The sequence below is a fragment of the Ranitomeya variabilis genome, chromosome 5 (assembly GCF_051348905.1).
Source record: "Ranitomeya variabilis isolate aRanVar5 chromosome 5, aRanVar5.hap1, whole genome shotgun sequence".
NCBI lineage: Eukaryota > Metazoa > Chordata > Amphibia > Anura > Dendrobatidae > Ranitomeya > Ranitomeya variabilis.
In genome coordinates, this window is record NC_135236.1 from 197,416,439 (window position 1) to 197,438,321 (window position 21,883).

Here is a 21,883-nt window from a genome sequence, read left to right on the forward strand (position 1 = left end):
ATCGCGCCCTCTGACCTGAACGTAACAGCCAGAGGACGTGGAAGACGGAGCCCGGTGGAACGGAGACAGGTGAATATCGCAATGCTCACCCTCCCCCGTCATACTCACCCTCCCGGCGCGGTCCCTGGCAGCTTCTCCGATGCAATGGTCTCTGGCAGCTTGTTCCTGTGTTCAGCGGTCACTGGTACCGCTCATTAAAGTAATGAATATGCGCTCCACCCCTATGGGAGTGGAGTCGCGTCTATATTAATTACTTTAATGAGCGGTACCACGTGACCGCTGAACACAGGAAGAGATGCCGATGCGCGGAGATCATGGCATCGGAGAAGATGCCAGGGACAGCGCCGGGAGGGCGAGTATGATGTGACAGCTGCCGCACCCCCTCCGACCCCCTGGGACAACGACTTGAGTATAAGCCAAGTGGGGCACTTTCAGCCTAAAAATTAAATTAAAAATAAATATGGGCTGAAAATCTCGGTTTATACAGTATATAGCCTCCAGTGATGTATGTGACCCCACCGGTGATGGATATTTTCCCAGGGACATATATGCCCCAGTGCTGTCTGTGCTTCCTAGTGATGTATATAGCCCCTCAGTGAGGTCTATTCCCCCCCCCCCCAACATCTCCTGTGCTGTCTATGCCCCCCTGTAATTTATATGATCCCAGTCTCCTGTGATGCATATACAGCAGTGTCAATATTTGCTATGTGATGTATATACAGCAGTCCCAGCACCTCCTGTGTGATGTATATACAGCTGTCTCAGCATCTCCTGTGGTGATGTATAGGATTTACAAACTTATGACAAAAAGTTGACCGCTCTCCTGGCCGACACAAACCTGGAAAAGCAGCTGTGAGAAGCAACATGATCAGTATCACCTAACATCATAGCTGCACCAAAGAAGCAGCTCCAGTTGTCACATTAATGGTGAGTTACCGTAATTAATTGTTTGACTAAATATACCAGGATAATTTTCAAGGTGATTATTTTTGTGTGGCCCATGAATGATGGTAGATATTTCCAATTGGCATCCGGCTGGAAAAAAGGTTCCCCCCACCCTTGGCTTATTGAGTTCGGCACTTCTCACCCACCACGCTCCTTCATTAAGACTGATGAGTACAAAGCCAGCAGAATTACTCAGTCCCGACTTGCTCAGTTTTAAACCAGTAACATTACCATAATTAAATGTATGGTTGTCCAGCGTGTAATGTACCAGTAGGAAATATATTACAGGTTCTCCTCCTGCACTTGTTAGACTGGCCTTCCTCACAGACTGCACAACGCTCATGTCCACAATGTGGCTGCTAATGGAAGAGCAGTGACCAGATCTGTCCATCAGTCTCCTCCAATAGAAAAATGACTCACATGAGAAAGCTGCTTTTCTATTGGAGGACAATGATAGAAAGGCCTGGTCACTTCACCACCAGCAGCCATATTGTGGACAGAAGCTCTGTGCAGTCTGAGGAAGAATTGAAGTGCAGGAGGAGATACTTCTATATTAAAGAGCAAACAGTCATGTTCCCTGACATTTTTTTTTTTGTAACAAGAGTGGTGGCTGACTTAAAGGGGTATTCTTATCTGCAAGATCCTATCCCAACAGGGAGTAGATGTAATAATGTTAGCAAAAACCTCCAAATAGAAATGTAGTATAGTTCTTCTGATTTGCAATGCCTCTCCTCATGTGCAGGGACTTCAGTATCCATGGTTACATCCATTGATAAAGTGAAGTAGCTAGTGGTGGTAACCATGGATACCTAAGGTCCTGCAATGCACTGCACATAAGGAAAGACATAGCGAATAAAAAAAAAAACAAACAAAAAACAACACTACATTTCTAGGTGGAATATTATTACACCTACTACATATTGGATAGGATCTTGGAATACCCCTATGCAAGAAGAAAAATGCTCTTCCCGCTGCCAAAAATTCTTTACCAACTATATATCACCTATACCAGAAGGATAACAGTTGCGATTAGTAGTAAAACAAATTTCAATTTACTTTATTTTTTCTAACAAAACATTTGACCTAGAGAGAACAGAAATTCAAGGTGTCAAATACAATCCAACATTTACCAAGTGGATACTTCTGGAGCAGGTCACATTTGGTGTATAATACAGCCCAATCACAAAGCATAGCCCCTTGTGAAGGCAGGTTTGGAAGAATACAGTACAATCCCGGCTTCATGGAGTAGAGATGGACAAAGCGGAATAATTCCCGCTCACACAGTAACAGCGCGCAGCTCAGCAAGTCCTAATTCTGACCAGTGGATCCAAAGCCACCAGCACCTCGCTCTGTATCATCTAGGACCTGCGGAGGAAGACACAGAAGGGTAGAGGATGTAACAGCCATCAGCTCTGCGGACACTAGCACAGCTGGGTCATGTGGATAAGCCATTTATAACAAATAGTTATTAAATACAAATACTCACTTTAAGTTCCTCAAGATCAGGGTAGACTATCCGCTCACATATCAACTGAGCCACTCGGTCGCCTTTCTTAACTGAAGTATAAAGTTATACAATTATTAACACTTGGCATCATGGTGGTTACACATTAGCTAGGAAACCCAGGCATGTGTGTTTTTGCACTAATTAAAAGGGAACCTGTCACCCCCAAAATCGAAGGTGAGCTAAGTCCCCCAGCATCAGGGGCTTATCTACAGCATTCTGTAATGCTGTAGATAAGCCCCCAATGTATTCTGAAAGATGAGAAGACGTTAGATTATACTCATCCAGGGGCGGTCCCGGTACGATGGGCGTCGCAGGTCCGATCCGGGGCCTCCCATCTTCTTACGATGACGTCCTCTTCTTGTCTTCAAGCTCCGGTGCAGGCGTACTTTGTCTGCCCTGTTGAGGGCAGCGTAAAGTACTGCAGTGCGCAGGCGCCGGGAAAGGTCAGAGAGGCCCGGCGACTGCGCACTGCAGTACTTTGCTCTGCCCTCAACAGAGCAGACAAAGTACGCCTGCGCCGGAGCGTGAAGACAAGAAGAGGACGTCATCGTAAGAAGATGGGAGGCCCCGGACCGCCCCTGGGTGAGTAGAACCTAACCTCTTTCTCATCTTTCAGGATACATCGGGGGGCTTATCCACAGCATTACAGAATGCTGTTGATAAGCCCCTGATGCCGATGGCCTTAGTTCACCTTCGATTTTGGGGGTGACAGGTTCCCTTTAAAAATGCTGTGGCGAGTGACTAGTTTAAAGCCATGATGAGCATTTGCTGTATTTTCTGCTGTGAAAAACACAGTATATTACAGTTGTAGCGAATTATGGGATTTAGAGACCTCCCATGCACACTGTACTCCACCCCCCCCCCCCCCCCATATTATTTTAACAGCTCGGAAACTGACTTGTGGTGCGTTTTTTGAAATCTGCAAGATATAAAATTACTCGTGGCAAATCTGCCTCTGATTTGCGGATTTCCCCCATAGACAAATGAAAACGGCATTAAAAACATGATATTCCAAAAAGGAGACAAAAAAATGCAGCTTGTGGAACCCCTGCCCCATAAAAAAATATCGTAGTTACTTACCGATAACGGTATTTATCTGATCCCATGATGGCACCACGGGGAGAGAGAGGGATCCGCCCTCAGGGACAGGAACCCGAATGTTAAAAAGGCGGGACCTCTCTTCCACCTCAGTTTGGTTTACAGAGCCTTAACAGGACTACAAACAGCAAAATAACTTTTTTTTTTTTTTTTACAAGACACCTACTAGTGTGCACACCCACACATGAAAAGGGAGGGAATATACGGGTGCTGTCATGGGATCAGAGACATACCGTTATCGGTAAGTAACTACGATATTCTCTTACCCCATGAAAAATATGAAAATGTAGAGGGAGAAGACCAAGTGGCTGCTCTACATATCTGGTCGATCGATGCTCCTGCTTGCTCTGCCCAAGAGGTTGCCACCGATCTGGTTGAATGAGCATTGATCCTGTCTGGAACGGCTTCATTAGATGAGGCGTATGCTAGAGTGATGGCATCCCTTACCCATCTCGCCAGCGTGGCTTTTGATGCTTTGTGCCCTTTACTTGGACCCTGAAAACAGACAGAGACCTGCCTTTCCTACACTCTTGTGGCTGATATATATTGGGTCAGGCATCTCTTGAGATCTAATGTGTGTAGAGATTTTTCCTTTTCATTCTTGGGATTTGGGCAAAAAGATGGTAAGGATATCTGCTGAGATCTATGAAACCGTGACGCTACCTTAGGCAGGTAAGACGGGCCAGTCCTAAGGACTACTCTATCCTCTAATATCTGAGTTAGAGGCGGGTAAGCTGAGAGGGCATGCAAGTCACTAATTCTGCGGGCTGAGGTTAGTGCTACCAGAAGAGAAGTTTTCAGGGAGATTATCTTTAAGGAAGCTTGAGACAAAGGTTCAAAAGGCGCTTTAGTTAGTGCAGACAGTACAAGGTTTAGGTCCCAGGGAGGCGAAGTGTGGTGTATGACTGGTTTGGACCTACTTGAGGCTTTAATAAACCTTTTAACCCAATGATTCCCTGCTAGGTCATAGTTGTATAGAGCACCTAATGCTGCGATTTGAACCTTAAGGGTACTTGTTGCTAACCCTTTTTCTAATCCTTTCTGAAGGAATTCTAGCACTTCCTGAATTGGAATTTTCCCCGACACGCTGACATTTGAATTAGAGGGGAACTTTTTCCAGACCTTGCCATATGCTCTGGTAGTTACTGGTTTTCTACTGGACAAAAGGGTTGAAACTAAATTTGAAGAAAACCCCTTTTTCGCTAAAAGTTCCCTCTCAAATTCCAGGCTACCACATGCAGATTTTTTACTTGCGGATGATTTATTGGCCCCTGACGTAGGAGGTTTGGGATCTCCGGGAGAACCCAAGGTTCTGTTACGGACATTAAGCGTAGCCATGAGAACCACGCTCTTTTCGGCCAAAACGGAGCTATCATAATTACTCTTGCCCCCTCCTCCCGGATTTTCTTCAAAACTAACGGAATTAATGCTATCGGAGGAAAGGCATAAGCTAGATTCCAAGGAATTAGAAAAGGCGTCTAGGGTCACTGGATTCCCCCGTGGGTCGATTGAACAGAATGCCTGTGTTTTCCGGTTTAGATTGTTTGCGAATAAATCTATTTCCGGAACTCCCCAACAATCCACAATGTGGTTGAATATCTCCTGATTTAATTCCCATTCCCCCTGCTTTAACTGTGTTCTGCTTAAAAAAAAATCTGCCGCCTGATTCTCTGTCCCTTTGATGTGAAGGGCTGACAGGGAGAATAGATTGACTTCCGCCAGTGACATAATAGATTTTGTCACTTCCATCAGTGAGCAGGACTTTGTTCCCCCCTGATGATTCAGGTATGCCACCACCACCCTGTTGTCTGAAAGCACCCTTACATGATGGGAACGGAGGGAGAAAAGGAAGTGTTTTGAGTGCGTATTCTACCGCCAAGAGTTCCTTCATGTTCGAGAAGAGTTTTTCTTTCTCTGACCAAGGGTTTTGGGAGACATGATAATTTAAATGAGCCCCCCAACCCCATGGGCTTGCATCCGTGGTCAGGGTTACAGAAACTGGCCATACCCAGGGGACCCCTCTGGTTAGGTTGGCCGGGTCTATCCACCAAGCTAGGGAACATATGGTTTGTGAGGAGATTTTTAAGCGCTTTTCTAAATCCCCCTTTAAGTGGAGTTGTGCTTCCATTATTTCCCACTGGAGATCTCTGCAGTGATACGGAGCCCATTGGACTGCTGAATACAGGCTGTCATTGATCATAACACAGACATTGCTTTCCGTAATGTGATGACTGATGAAAGTCTTAATTGTCCTATTAATTGTATCATGTTGGAGACTTTCGTCCCCGGAAGACGGCATTCTTGTTTTGTTGAATCTATCGTTCCTAAGTACTGTTGTATTTGTGTTGGAATAATCCTGGATTTTTCTAGATTCAACATCCAACCCAATTTTGACAGGGCTGTCATCACTTTGTCTAACTGCTGACTGCAATGCTGTGAGGATCTGCCCACTACTAGGAGATCGTCCAGATATGGGACTATTAGCATGTCTTGCTCCCTTATGTGGGCCATCACTTCCACCATCAGTTTCGTAAATACCCTCGGGGCTATAGCAAGGACAAATGGGAGAGCTCTGAACTGATAATGTTTCAGTTCTCCTTGCATCATCACCGCCACTCTGAGGTATTTCTGATAACTGGGATGGATGGGCACATGATACTATGAGTCTTTTAGGTTGACTATAGTCATAAAACAAGACGGATGAAGGGTTCTGACACAGGTTTTTATTGTTTCCATCTTGAAACTCTGGGTCACTAGATATTTGTTAAATTTTTTCAGGTTTATTATTGTTCTGAAGGTTCCATCTGGTTTCGTTCGGAGAAAAAGCGGAGAATAAAACCCCGTGTCTTTTTCCTGTTGTGGGACCTCCTGTAGAACATTCTTTGTGAGAAGACTGTATATTTCCTTTTGCAGGCCCAGTTGTTCGATCTCTGATTTTCTCTGTGGTGTTATCACACAATGGTTGCGTGGCATTGTATGAAAATTTAATTTTAGACCAGTCCTTATTATATTTAGTGTCCACTCGCTTTCTGATATTTTTTCCCAGGCTTGAAGAAAGTATGTCAGTCTCCCTCCCATCTGGGGCGTACCTTCATTGGGATTGTTTCTTATTGTCCGTCTTGTTGAACATGAAGCCTCTGCCTCTAAACCTTTTATCCTCCCATCCTTCTTTGTTTTTTGGGGGGCGTTTACGCATAAATTTCCTGTTATGGACTGGTAATTTAGGAGCGACATGCGACTAGCTCTGAGCAGGTGGTAACTATACAGACCGCAGTTCCTGTTCTTAACACAACACTAGCAGTAGCCGTGGGATGTTCCTGTCACTCCCTGGACACCTCGTCACAGCCGGAGAACTAGCTACCCCTAAAGGTAGAAATAGGAAAGCTATCTTGCCTCAGAGAAAATCCTTAAAGGATAGGACAGCCCCCCACAAATAATGGCTGTGAGAGGAGAAGGAAAGGACATACGTAGTATGAAACAAGATTTAGCAAAGGAGGCCACTAGATAGATAGTACAGGAAAGAACACTGTGCGGTCAGTAATAAAAACTAGAAAAAGTCCACCGCAGAGATATGCAAAAATCTCCACACCTGACTAAAGGTGTGGAGGGCAAAATCTGCAGCCCAGAGCTTCCAGCTTAGCTGAATAGATCCATACTGATAAGCTGGACAAATGAGCAAAACATAGAATGTGCTGAACAATAAAGTCCACAACGAGTGGACTGCAAAAGGACAAGCAAGGACTTATCTTTGCTGAACTGGTCAGAGTGTCAGGGAAATCCAAAAGAGCAGTGACTCCAAGCAGGAACAATTGACAACTGGCATTGATTGAGGGATAAGGCCGGACTAAAATAGCCGAGCCAGAAAGACGATCAGTGGAAGCAGCTGCTGATGCTAAATCCAAGAAGCAGCTATACCACTCAAAACCACAGGAGGGAGCCCAACAGCAGAATTCACAACAATTTCCTACCCCGAAAGGGCTGTTTGTAAGATTGGTTAAGAAACCCTGGGAAGGCTTTCTTCTTGTCTACGGCCTTTTCGAGAATGTTGTCCAAGGTAGACCCAAACAAAAATTCTCCCTCGCATGGTATAGAGCAGAGGTGTCAAACTGCATTCCTCGAGGGCCGCCAACAGGTCATGTTTTCAGGATTTCCTTAGCATTCCACAAGGTTCTGGAATCATTTTGTGGAAGTGATTAAATTATCACCTGTGCAATACAAGGAAATCCTGAAAACATGACCTGTTGGCGGCCCTCGAGGAATGCAGTTTGACACCTCTGGTATAGAGCATAACTTTGCTTTGGTTTGTAGGTCTCCTGGCCAGCACTTGAGCCATAATGCTCTTCTAGCTGCATTTGAAAATGAAGCCGACCTTGCCGTCAGTCTCACAGTCTATGGAAGCGTCAGCTAAATATGCAGCTGCACCCCTCATTATTGACACAGAATCCAATATCGACTCCCTTGAGGTTTTATTTTTCAATTAGGACTCTAGGTGATCTAACCATACCATTAATGCTCTTGCCGTGCATGTAGCGGCTATTCCTGGTTTTAAACCCCCACTAGCCGCCTCCCAGGAGCCTTTTAAGAAAACTTCGGCTTTTTTGTCCATAGGGTCCCCATATCTTCAAAGGGTAACGCAAATTTTTTAGAGGCCTTCGCAATAGCGACATCTATTTTTGGCGCTTTTCCCCAAGAAGCACATGCAGGGTCGTCAAACGGATATTTCCTTTTTGGGGCTAGGAGGACTTTGTCTGGCCTTTTGCATTCCTTTTTTATTAGGGTCTGTATTTTCTCGTTTAACGGGAATGCCCGACGCTTCCTCTGCTCTAATCCGCTGAACATAAGGTCTTCCGCCATTTTTTTTTAGACCGAGTCTCTGCCAGCCCCATGGTTGTTCTAACCGCTTTTATCAACGCATCTGTTTCCTCTATAGGAAAACAGTTACGACCACTTTCTGATGATGCGGAGGATGATGAAGAGGACAGTGAACTATCCGAGCTAAATTGGACACTGTATTCCTCACTAGAACTGGAATCCGGGGATTTACGTCTGGATTTGTGTTTTCTTTTAAGACTTTTTACGCTTTTTAATGCATCTTCCACCTGAGATTTAATCAGTTCCTTAAGGTCAGATGCGAATCTTGGGGATTCTTCACTTAAAGTTTTCTCTATGCAATTCGCACAGAGTTTTTTCACCCATGTAGCAGGTAGATCTGCAGAGCAGATTGCACACACTGTGTGTTTAGTTTTTTTCCGTACATTTCTTTCCCTAAGAGGTACAATAAAACCCTACTAGACTATGTACATTCACGAAGGTCACTTACCCTCCTAATATGAGGGAGATACCGGTTCAGGTCTTGGAGATGCATCCTCGACTTGAACCGTTGCCTTCCTTCTGGATCCACTGGAGCCTCGGCTGCGTTGGGATCCTGAGCTGTGGCGATGAGTAGGCTGCTGCTGTTGACGCCGTTGCGGGTTATGCTGCAGGCGTCTCTTCGGTGGGGATTGCAGAACTTCTTCTGCGGGTTGCTCTGTTTCCACTCATTGTGAATCGCTGAGCAGCGGTTCAGGCTGCTCTGCTGTTTAAATCTCCCGCCCGCAGCGCCATTAACTTCCGGTTTCGGAGGTGCTCAGTGCCGACCCGGAAGTGACCCGCCGCGCCTGCGCACTCATCTTGAGGCCAGTCTCTCGCGCGCACCCATGCTGGCAGCCGGCTCCCAGGAGTATTGGAAGCGCCGCCGCAGCTGCACTCACAAGCGGTGCTTCCTGTCAGCGACCGCCGCCACTCTCCCCCAGGGCCTCAGACCGGCGGTAATTAACCAGGTAGCCGCCGCTACCTATTACCGGTAATTTGGAGAAGGGAAGAGGCAGACTGGATTCCTCTTCACTGCACACACGCAGGGCCCGCCGACCCCAGATTTGTGCCTTCAGGGATGAAAACTCCACCCTGACCGCGGTAAGGCCCTCCGCTGCTTGTAATCAGCCAGATGGTCCCCGCATCCCGCGACGAAGGTATGTCACCTGTAGGTTCCCCGTCAGGGACAGGAAACCGAACCGAGGTGGAAGAGAGATCCCGCCTTTTTAACCTGTGGGTTTCCTGTCCCTGAGGGCGGATCCCTCTCTCTCCGTGGGGCCGTCATGGGGTAAGAGAAAATTGGGAGTAACTTAAATTGGTGAAGAAAGTCTGCGCCTCCATATCACTCATCATTGGATCTTCGACTAAAAGTTAAAATATTTCCAAAGTGCAGCTTTTTGGTGTCATGTGCTCTACCTGAACTTTCCTTAAGCACTCGAGAAACACAAACACGTCAATTAGTATCATGAGGTACATAGAACTTTGGGGTTAGGGTTATAGGGAACCCAGTGAAAATCCTCATGACAATTTGCTGATCGGGTCACCGCTCAGATGAGATTGCTTTAAGTTCTTATTTGCTGTGTATTTTATTGAAGGCATAGCCCTTTCACATTTTTGAAAAATAAATCCCTTCTAGGACTCCTCCATGTTAGATCACACTAATGGTAGCCTACATGAGCTTTTACCCTTTGTGCAGCAATAGCTCTTTACAACACATATGAACCTTCATCTCAACACAATGGCACCTACCAGCAAAGGGCTCTTTTCCAAAGTTGAATAATACAACCCCAACGTTTCCCCTGTAGTCTTCATCAATTACACCAGCTAAATAACAAAAAAAACAAAAAAAAAGATACATGAAGACCAACATCTGTATAATATTTACATCCACATTTCAGATGCAACGTCAAAAAAGGAGGAAATAAACAAAAACACTTTGAAAATGACAGGCGGAGCAATGTGGAAATTCCTTCACAATACAGAAAGATATTCTGCATTGTGTAATGATGGAAAATACACTGCAGTCATCAGTGGAAAAATGCATATTGGTGCTGGCAGGTTAATGTGATGGCCCCGAGATGCAAATGCTAACTGTGTCAGGGCCTACGCTCTAGAGGCTGCCTACGCCTTCCAGCTGTGGACTGACTACAATGTGACTTTGTGCTTGTATTTCTATAGAGGATTCAAAATGTTGGGAAATAAGGAGAAAATATTTTAAGAAAAGAATTGCAAAAAAAAAAAAAAAATTTACACTAACCGGTAAACTGATTTCCTGGAGCACGACAGCATGCCTCCTTTTCTGTCTTTATGTTGGAGGAAGGGGGTCATATCACTTGGGTGTTGCATATTTGTAAAAAGATAGGTGTCACATATTTTAAAAACTAAGTAATATATGACCCCTCCAATGTAAAGACAAAAGAAAAGAATGAATTAAAAGGATGTGGTCATGTGTACCAGAAAATCAAGTTACTGGTTAGTGTAGTTCTCATGTTCCCCCACACCCATGACAACATCATGAGAGAACACAGAGGAATCATCCCTTAAGCCCCCGTCACACTAAGCGAGGTCACTAGCTTTTGTTTAGTTTTGTGACGCAACAGCGACCTCAGTAGCGATCTCGCTATGTTTGACACGTAGCAGCGACCAGGCCCCTGCTGTGAGATCGCTGGTCGTGTCAAAATGGCCTGGACCTTTTTTTGATCGTTGAGGTCCCGCTGGGTAGCACACATCGCTGTGTTTGACACCTTACCAACGACCTCGTTGACAACTCAGACACCGACACATAGACGTGCATTTGCGTTGCCTTTTCCGCACCCCTCCGCTCTGATTGGTGGTTGTAACTGCGTTCTGATTGGCGGTCATGCCTTCAACAGAAGGCGACATAGTAGCGCTTCCATCCTTTGTTCCTGACCGCGTGGTGGTTTGCAGATCGTTGTAGAGTTCTCCGGCCTGCGACTCCTCTTCGATTTATCTATTCTTCAACGGTTCTTCTGACACCTATATTTTCTGCAAACCACCACGCGGTCAGGAACAAAGGACGGAAGGGCTATTGTGTCGCCTCATAAGGCAAGGCCGCCACCAATCAGAACGCAGTAGCGACCACCAATCGGAACTGAATGGGCGCGGAAAAGGCAACGCAAATGCACGCCTGTGTGACTACAACGTCACACAGGACGTCCCTCATCGAGGTCTGAATCGTCATAATAGCTGCCATGTGACAGGGTCACAACGACATCGTTGTACAGGTCGCTACAGGTCGCCGCATCGCTGCTGCGTCGTTGGGAAGATCTCACTGTTTGACATCTCACCAGCGACCACATAGCGACGCAGCAACGATCCCTGACAGGTCGTATCGTTGTCGGGATCGCTTTAGCGTCGCTAAGTTTGACGGGGCCTTTAGGGTGACACCACCACTTGCAGAACTTCACCTCAGAAAGGGCAGAGACAAAAAAAAAAAAAATCTGTAAGTGGCTGCTTAAGGTTTCTTTCACACTAGCGTCGGTACGGGCCCGTCGCGCTGCGTCGGCCCGACGCATACTGTGAAAAAAATGCCCGACGTGGGCAGCGGAAGCAGTCTTACGACGCTTCCGCTGGCCCAATGCAAGGTTCGGGGAGGAGGGGGCGGAGTTTCGGCTGCGCATGCTCGGTTGAAAATGGCGGACACAACGCGCAAAAAAAAGTTACATGTAACTTTTTTTGTGGCGGCGGTCCGCCAAAACACGACGCAACCGTCGCACGACGGTTGCGACATGTGGCACTGCGTCGCAAATAAAAGTCTATGGAGAAAAAACGCATCCTGCGGGCAACTTTGCAGGATGCGTTTTTTCTCCACAACGACGCATTGTGACGTGCAGTGCCCGACACTAGTGTGAAAGTAGCCTAACATACAGATTCTATAGAAGCCCATGACTTTTCGTCCCAAGATGTGGACAAGGCTCTAGTAAACGAAATAGAAAACAACTCATATGGCCCCCCATCTGTTTACTCCATCTAGCAACGGTCCTTTTAATAGCCACTTTCCCCTTATTTGACTCCCCAAACCGAATTAAAGATTTAATTTAGTCGAAAAGATGTAGCTTTTAAATATGTCGAAGTAGTTAAAAATCTTTCTCTAATTTAGGATTAGGGACTTCTGGAACTTGGACAATACTTTCAGAAGGAAGGCTGGATACAGTTTTGTGATAACTCAGATGTCTAGAAACGTAGTGTATAGAACAGAAACGGTCATTGCTAGGAGTTCCCCAATGCGCCTAACCAATTAACTGCATTGAGGAAACAGCATTTCAGTGTAAAGGGTTTAATAGGAATGACCTGGATTATATTAGAAGGGGCATTAGTGAGCCTTCAAGACTAGGTTTGAGTCCCATTGGTGCAGGGCGGCAGTTAAGGGGGCCTTAATCCTCAGCGCTGCTTTTTAACGGCAATGAGAAGTTAGGGTATAGCACCCCCTCGCATCGGAAAATCTCCAGGGTCTCGGCTACCGGGGATACAACATGATTCGATCGGTGTTCACACACAAAAAAAAAATAAATAAATACCGTATATACACTTGAGTATAAGCCGAGAATTTCAGCCCATTTTTTTAGGCTGAAATTGCCCCTCTCAGCTTATACTCGAGTCATTCCCAGGGGTCGGCAGGGGAGGGGGAGCGGCAGCTGTCTAATAATACTCACCTGCTTCCGGCACGGTCCCTGGTTCTCCGGGCGCCGGCAGCTTCTTCCTGTATTGAGCGGTCACATGTTACCGCTCATTACAGTAATGAATATGGACCTCACTCCCATATGGGTGGAGCCACATATTCATTACTGTAATGAGCGGTACCATGTGACCGCTCAATAGGGTCATTCCATATCAAGTGATCCAAATATGAATATTTTTTTTACCTTACGTCTTTAGATTTTTTTTATTTTTTGTTTTTATGAAGTAAAACTTTAGTTAATTACAAATTAAAAGTTTAGAATTTTTTTCTTCATCAGTTAATTTTTTACAGATTTTTAAAGTTTTGAAAAAGCGCGGATTTTGGCCTGGTATGGCTTTACATTTTTTATCTTATCTCGGGCTAGAATTAAGATATAGAGGTGGGAGAGGCATCATTTTTCTCAGAACGGTACCGGCTTTCATTTGATATGTCACAATACTATGTTTCTTTATATTTTGTTTTGGAGAAATCAAATTAAAAATGTTGATGCGCAATTCTGAAAAAAACGTATGTTTTAACCCCTTCATGACCCAGCCTATTTTGGCCTTAATGACCTTGCAGCTTTTTGCAATTCTGACCAGTGTCCCTTTATGAGGTAATAACTCAGGAACGCTTCAACGGATCCTAGCGATTCTGAGATTGTTTTTTCGTGACATATTGGGCTTCATGTTAGTGGTAAATATAGGTCGATAATTTCTGAGTTTGTGAAAAAAACGGAAATTTGGCAAAAATTTTGAAAATTTTGCAATTTTCACATTTTGAATTTTTATTCTGTTAAACCAGAGAGTTGTGTGACACAAAATAGTTAATAAATAACATTTCCCACATGTCTACTTTACATCAGCTCAATTTTGGAAACAATTATTTTTTTTGCTAGGAAGTTAAGGGTTAAAATTTGACCAGTGATTTCTCATTTTTACAACAAAATTTACAAAACCATTTTTTTTAGGGACCACCTCACATTTGAAGTCAGTTTGAGGGTTCTATATGGCTGAAAATACCCAAAAGTGACACCATTCTAAAAACTGCACCCCTCAAGGTGCTCAAAACCACATTCAAGAAGTTTATTAACCCTTCGGGTGTTTCACAGCAGCAGAAGCAACATGGAAGGAAAAAATGAACATTTAACTTTTTAGTCACAAAAATGATCTTTTAGCGAAATTTTTTTTATTTTCCCAAGGGTAAAAGGAGAAACTGGACCACGAACGTTGTTGTCCAATTTGTCCTGAGTACGCTGATACCTCATATGTGGGGGTAAACCACTGTTTGGGCGCACGGCAGGGCTCGGAAGGGAAGGAGCGCCATTTGACTTTTTCAATGAAAAATTGGCTCCAATCTTTAGCGGACACCATGTCGCGTTTGGAGAGCCCCCGTGTGCCTAAACATTGGAGCTCCCCCACAAGTGACCCCATTTTGGAAACTAGACCCCCCAAGGAACTTATCTAGAAGCATAGTGAGCACTTTAAACCCCCAGGTGCTTCACAAATTGATCCGTAAAAATGAAACAGTACTTTTTTTTCACAAAAAAATTATTTTAGCCTCAATTTTTTCATTTTCACATGGGCAACAGGATAAAATGGATCCTAAAATTTGTTGGACAATTTCTCCTGAGTACACCGATACCTCACATGTGGGGGTAAACCACTGTTTGGGCACATGGTAAGGCTCGGAAGGGAAGGAGCGCCATTTGACTTTTTTAATGAAAAATTATCTCCATTGCTAGCAGACACCATGTCACGTTTGGAGAGCCCCTGTGCGCCTAAACATTGGAGCGCTCCCACAAGTGACCCCATTTTGGAAACTAGACCCCCAAAGAAACTTATCTAGATGCATAGTGAGCACTTATAACCCCCAGGTGCTTCACAGAAGTTTATAACGCAGAGCCGTGAAAATAAAAAATAATTTTTCTTTCCTCAAAAATGATTTTTAGCCCAGAATTTTTTATTTTCCCAAGGGTAATAGTACAAACTGGACAACAACATTTGGGGTCCAATTTCTCCTGAGTACGATGATACCCCATATGTGGGGGTAAACCACTGTTTGGGCGCACGGCAGGGCTCGGAAGGGAAGGCACGCCATTTGGCTTTTTGAATGGAAAATTAGCTCCAATCATTAGCGGACACCACGTCGCGTTTGGAGAGCCCCTGTGTGCCTAAACATTGGAGCTCCCGCACAAGTGACCCCATTTTGGAAACTAGACCTCCCAAGGAACTAATCTAGATGTGTGGTGAGCACTTTGAACCCCCAAGTGCTTCGCAGAAGTTTATAACGCAGAGCCGTGAAAATAAAAAATAATTTTTCTTTTCTCAAAAATGATTTTTTAGCCCACAATTTTTTATTTTCCCAAAGGTAACAGGAGAAATTGGACCCCAAAAGTTGTTGTCCAGTTTCTCCTGAGTACGCTGATACCCCATATGTGGGGGTAAACCACTGTTTTGGCACACGTCGGGGTGCGGAAGGGAAGTAGTGACGTTTTGAAATGCAGACTTTGATGGAATGCTCTGCGGGCGTCAGGTTGCGTTTGCAGAGCCCCTGATGTGCCTAAACAGTAGGAACTCCCCACAAGTGACTCCATTTTGGAAACTAGACCCCCAAGGGAACATACAAATAACAAGTCCCAAATGTTTTAAATACCTCAGTAGAATGTAGTAAAACAAAATTTCCCTTATGTGCATGGGGAAATGAAGGTATATACACTATAATTAAAATTGAAGAAACTTTATTAAATACAGTAAAACACCACACACAAATTGACAGATGGAGAACCTATAAAACCAAGCAACTACCATATCAACACAATATGCAAGCAGTAAAATTCCATGTGGTAATATGGACTAATATCCGTTGAATGCTGAACAAAATCTGCAACGGTTTCCTATAGTAGGTGTATGCAATATGAATGTAATACTCTACAACTGAAGGCTAAATAAAATTCAGCCAGAGATTTTGCTAACATGGCCTTTGTGAACAATAGATACAGTGCAAATATGTTATCAGCCTCTGGTTATCCTAAATAACTAATGGGTCCCAATATGCACATCTCATATGACACCATAATACTATAAATAATAAACCAAAGTAAGGATATACATAGATTCAATTGAGAGCCATTTACAGTTCAGCATATCAACTTACATGCAAAGTGTAGGAGTGTTGTATGACCGTGTTGCCACCCCGACAGCGCCGTTTCGCCAATTCAGGCTTCTTCCTTATGGGGGCACGTGTGTTATGAATGTAGCTACATTCCCTTATATGTGGTGGCTAATTAGGCATAGAGGTATGTGTTAGGCACCGCCGCGTCCCGGATGTTAAACGGCGCATGCCCCGGTTTTCGGCCGCTCGTGCAACAAGCGTGGTTCTCTAGTTCACGCCCCTGGTCAGCGGGCGTCAAGCGCCTACGTCACCCTGTGGGCGGGGCTAGAGTCCACCGTGCGGCCGAGCCCGGGGCATGCGCACTACTCCGAGACTGCAGCCCAAGAGCCCGCATATCGCTGCACAGGTGGAGCGCAGCTAGTAAGAGGCGTGGCTAGCGACAGCAAAATGCGGAGCAAAGAACCGCCCATATAATCCTATGGCTGTGTAAATAGTTGCCATTGATCATAACATTACCTCATAATGATGGCAGTTTCTTAATTGCTAGACAAATATACTTATAATCTTTCATACGGAGGTGAGTATTGAATGTACCGATACTAACAAAAAGACTAGTAGAAATTACTGCAGCCCTAGGGCCGGTATAGTCTATGGTAATCTCTATCTATGAAATATTGATAATTCTAAGACCTATAGTATATCTTCAAATAGACGCCAATCAATATTGGCGCTGCGTGCAGCCAAAAGGCCTACAGTGTACATCTTTGTCAATACCTACATTTACGGATGAAAATAATAGACCAAAGTATTAACCTACCAGCAAATACATTAACATACCCTATAACCCAATCACCCAAGTGAAACCCATGTCTAAAGCAACTAGGGGGCAGAGACAATTATCCATGAGGGTAATCCAAATGACAATGATGGGTTCTGAAATGACCATACTACCAATCATATCATATGCCCTAGATTGCTAGACAAGGGCTTCACAGCTATCATGAAATTGGGTGCAATGCCATCCTAGACCACCACATATATAAAAACCATGAAAAACAAGAAAAAAAAAAACACAAAATGGTTAATAAGGGAACTTATCTAGATGTGTGGTGAGCACTTTGAACCCCCAAGTGCTTCACAGAAGTTTATAACGCAGAGCCGTGAAAATAATAAATGTGTTTCCTTTCCTCAAAAAATATTTTTTTAGCCCAGAATTTTTTATTTTTGCAAGGGTAACAGGAGAAATTGGACCCCAAAAGTTGTTGTCCAGTTTCTCCTGAGTACGCTGATACCCCATATGTGGGGGTAAACCACTGTTTGGGCACATGCCGGGGCTCGGAAGGGAAGTAGTGACGTTTTGGAATGCAGACTTTGATGGAATGGTCTGCGGGCATCATGTTACGTTTGCAGAGCCCCTGATATGCCTAAACAGTAGAAACCCCCCACAAGTGACCCCATTTTGGAAACTAGACCCCCAAGGAACTTATCTAGATGTGTGGTGAGCACGTTCAACCCCCAAGTGCTTCACAGAAGTTTACAACGCAGAGCCGTGAAAATAAAAAATCATTTTTCTTTCCTCAAAAAAGATGTTTTAGCAAGCAATTTTTTATTTTCTCAAGGGTAACAGGAGAAATTGGACCCCAATATTTGTTGCCCAGTTTGTTGTGAGTACGCTGATACCCCATATGTGGGGGTAAACCACTGTTTGGGCAAACCACTGTTTGGGCACACGTCAGGGCTCGGAAGGGAAGTAGTGACATTTGAAATGCAGACTTTGATGGAATGGTCTGCGGGCGTCACATTGCATTTGCAGAGCCCCTGATGTGCCTAAACAGTAGAAACACCCCACAAGTGACCCCATTTTGGAAACTAGACCCCCCAAGGAACTTATCTAGATGTGTGATGAGCACGTTCAACCCCCAAGTGCTTCACAGAAGTTTACAACGCAGAACCGTGAAAATAAAAAATCATTTTTCTTTCCTCAAAAATTATGTCTTAGCAAGTAATTTTTTATTTTTGCAAGGGTAACAGGAGAAATTGGACCCCAACAGTTGTTGCCCAGTTTGTCCTGAGTACGCTGGTACCCCAAATGTGGGGGTAAACCACTGTTTGGGCGCATGTCGGGGCTTGGAATGGAGGGAGCACCATTTGACTTTTTGAATGCAAGATTGGCTGGAATCAATGGTGGCGCCATGTTGCGTTTGCAGAGCCCCTGATGTGCCTAAACAGTGGATACCCCTCAATTCTAACTTCAACACTAACCCCAACACACCCCTAATACTAATCCCAACTGTAGCCATAACCCTAATCCCAACCCTAACCCCAACACACCCCTAACCACAACCCTAACCCCAACACACCCGTAACCCTAATTCCAACCCTAATCCTAACCCTAATCCCAACCCTAACCCTAACCCCAACCCTAACCACAACTGTAACCCCAACACACCCCTAACCCTATTCGTAACCCTAACCACAAGCCTATTCTTAACCCTATTTCCAACCCTAGCCCTAATTCCAACCCTAACGGTATGTGCCCACGTTGCGGATTCGTGTAAGATTTTTCCGCATGATTTTTGAAAAATCTGCAGGTAAAAGGCACTGCGTTTTACCTGCGGATTTACAGCAGATTTCCAGTGTTTTTTTGTGCGGATTTCACCTGCGGATTCCTATTGAGCAACAGGTGTAAAACGCTGCGGAATCCGCACAAAGAATTGACATGCTGCGGAAAATACAACGCAGCATTTCTGCACGGAATTTTCCACACCATGGGCACAGCGGATTTGGTTTTCCATAGGTGTACATGGTACTGTAAACCTGATGGAAAACTGCTACGAATTCACAGCGGCCAATCCGCTGCGGATCCGCGGCCAATCCGCTGCGGATCCGCGGCCAAATCCGCACATGCCATAACCCTAACCCTAACCCTACCTGTAACCCTAACCCTACCCCTAACCCTACCCGTAACCCTAACCCTAGTTCTAACCCTAACCCTAGTGGAAAAAGAAAAAAAAAAAAAATATATATATATATATTTTCTTTATTTTATTATTGTCCCTACCTATGGGGGTGATAAAGGGGGGGGGGTTTATTTATTATTTTTTTTTTATTTTGATCGCTGTGATAGGTTCTATCGCAGCGATCAAAATGTACTTTTAACGAATCTGCCGACTGGCAGATTCGGCGGGCGCACTGAGCATGCGCCCGCCATCTTGGAAGATGGCGGCGCCCAGCGAGGAGGCGGACGGACACCGGGAGCCTCGGTGAGTATAAGGGGGGGGGGAGATCGGGGCACGGGGGGGGGCGTCGGAGCACAGGGGGGTGGCATAGCAGCACGGGGGGAGTGGGCAGGAGCACGGGGCAGCGGGACCGAGGGGACCGGACCCCATAACGGAGCACTGGGGGGGCGATCGGTGGGGTGGGGGGGTCACATTAGTGTTTCCAGCCATGGCCGATGATATTGCAGCATCGGCCATGGCTGGATTGTAATATTTCACCAGTTTTTCAGGTGAAATATTACAAATCGCTCTGATTGGCAGTTTCACTTTCAACAGCCAATCAGAGCGATCGTAGCCACGGGGGGGTGAAGCCACCCCCCCTGGGCTGAAGCACCACTCCCCCTCTCCCTGCAGATCGGGTAAAATAGGAGTTAACCCCTTCACCCGATCTGCAGGGACGCGATCATTCCATGACGCCACATAGGCGTCATGGGTCGGATTGGCACGGGTTTTCATGACGCCTACGTGGCGTCATGGGTCGGGAAGGGGTTAAAATTGGGAAAACATGCATGTATGTTACTCGTGTCCTTGTTTATATTTGTACAGGGATTGAACTTGGGATCTATCAAATTTGTATTTTTTTTTTAAGCCTTGAATCATCTGATTTTATGTTTGTGTGAGTTTCTTCCTTTTTTCTTTTCAAATTACAACTTATTGCATTCAACATTTATATGTAATAATAAACACGAAAAACAACTACCGAAGTGCCAGAATAAATACATCTTAATCATCATAACACAACTTGCTCAGCATTTTCAACCTGAATTCATTGAACAAGCCAAAAGAAAAAAGGTGATCACATCCTCAAGTGTGGTTTTCTAAATACAGTCTCGTCCTAATTATATGTTAAAAACAAGATTAAAAGAACCAATATTTCTACCACCTATTTATACATGGAACAATTTTTTTTCTACTATATCACTAAACATGTAATTTATGAAGTGTTTAAGAAGAATAGTCCAGTAGTTAAATCCTCTTTCTATAAAATATGAACTAATCAAACAATTAATAGTAGGTTTTTATACTGGCCTGTTATCATCAATGTGTCCCTTCTAGTGGGTGAAATGTCATCTTGCCCATAAGTGCTCACTAGCAAAGGCCGTTTCCTTCTGTGTCAGAGTATGCACGGCCTGTCATGGTGCTCGGCTCCACCTGAGTTATACCTGATTTTTGTTCACTTTTACAATGTCTGGTTTTCTTGGATACACAAAGGATGGCGCTGGACCAGATGGTGCAGAAAAGTCACTTCTACGTCTTCATTTTCACAATCTTTGGAGAGTCCAGTAGCCGCCAGCGCTGATCATATTCACAGGTCACATCACCAGTTGTCATCCATTGCCGATCTTGTGCCGCCTTCTACCACGTCATGGATGTCACCGTCTTTATTTCCACTACATGTGATGACAGTCCGGTATTGCTGAGTCCCTGTGATGGGTTCTGCTTCCTGTAACCGATGTTATAACAAACTCTCCTCCTCTTCGTAGTCCTGGTTTGTACAATACATGAACTGGATGTTAAGAGTATTTTTCTCCCTCCATTTGAGGAGTTGCCTGGGTGATAAGATTTGGTGTGAATACGGCTTCTGAAGACCCGAGCTGCCGGCCTGTCATCTGCTCTGCAGTCACCGTCTACCCCTGGTCATCCTCAGCCCTAACAAAGCTTCCTCCTCTGTCCTCTCCTGCTTCTAAGTGGTAACATAATAAAATAATACAGTACTATCTAGCAATCATGGATTATTTGGTAAATCTAGACCCCACACTGTTAGACCACAGGCTGAACAGATCTGAAATCAAGATTTTTGAAACTGACACTGTAAGTTTTATTTTTTAAAATATGATCAGTTTTTGAAATTTTTAAATTAAACGTTTTTTTCGGAAATGCGTTTTATAGTTTTGCGCTTGCGTTCGCATAGGTAAAATACAGGTCCTTCTCAAAAAATTAGCATATAGTGTTAAATTTCATTATTTACCATAATGTAATGATTACAATTAAACTTTCATATATTATAGATTCATTATCCACCAACTGAAATTTGTCAGGTCTTTTATTGTTTTAATACTGATGATTTTGGCCTACAACTCCTGATAACCCAAAAAACCTGTCTCAATAAATTAGCATATTTCACCCGTCCAATCAAATAAAAGTGTTTTTTAATAACAAACAAAAAAAACATCAAATAATAATGTTCAGTTATGCACTCAATACTTGGTCGGGAATCCTTTGGCAGAAATGACTGCTTCAATGCGGCGTGGCATGGAGGCAATCAGCCTGTGACACTGCTGAGATGTTATGGAGGCACAGGATGCTTCAATAGCGGCCTTAAGCTCATCCAGAGTGTTGGGTCTTGCGTGTCTCAACTTTCTCTTCACAATATCCCACAGATTCTCTATGGGGTTCAGGTCAGGAGAGTTG

The 21,883-nt window shown here is 44.5% G+C and overlaps 1 protein-coding gene across 2 annotated transcripts in view; it reads right to left on the reverse strand.

The window, feature by feature from the left end:
* Positions 1-1,974: 1,974 nt before the first annotated feature.
* The window catches only part of DUT (deoxyuridine triphosphatase), a 38,375-nt gene continuing 18,466 nt past the window's right edge, over positions 1,975-21,883 (reverse strand). For both annotated transcript variants that reach the window (XM_077263723.1, XM_077263724.1), the window contains 3 exons: positions 10,151-10,225; positions 2,432-2,502; positions 1,975-2,310 (listed from right to left, as the gene is read on the reverse strand). In XM_077263723.1, the coding sequence (XP_077119838.1) occupies positions 2,254-2,310; positions 2,432-2,502; positions 10,151-10,225 (203 nt within the window). In that variant the 3' untranslated portion in view covers positions 1,975-2,253. The remainder of the gene's footprint in view (positions 2,311-2,431; positions 2,503-10,150; positions 10,226-21,883) is intronic.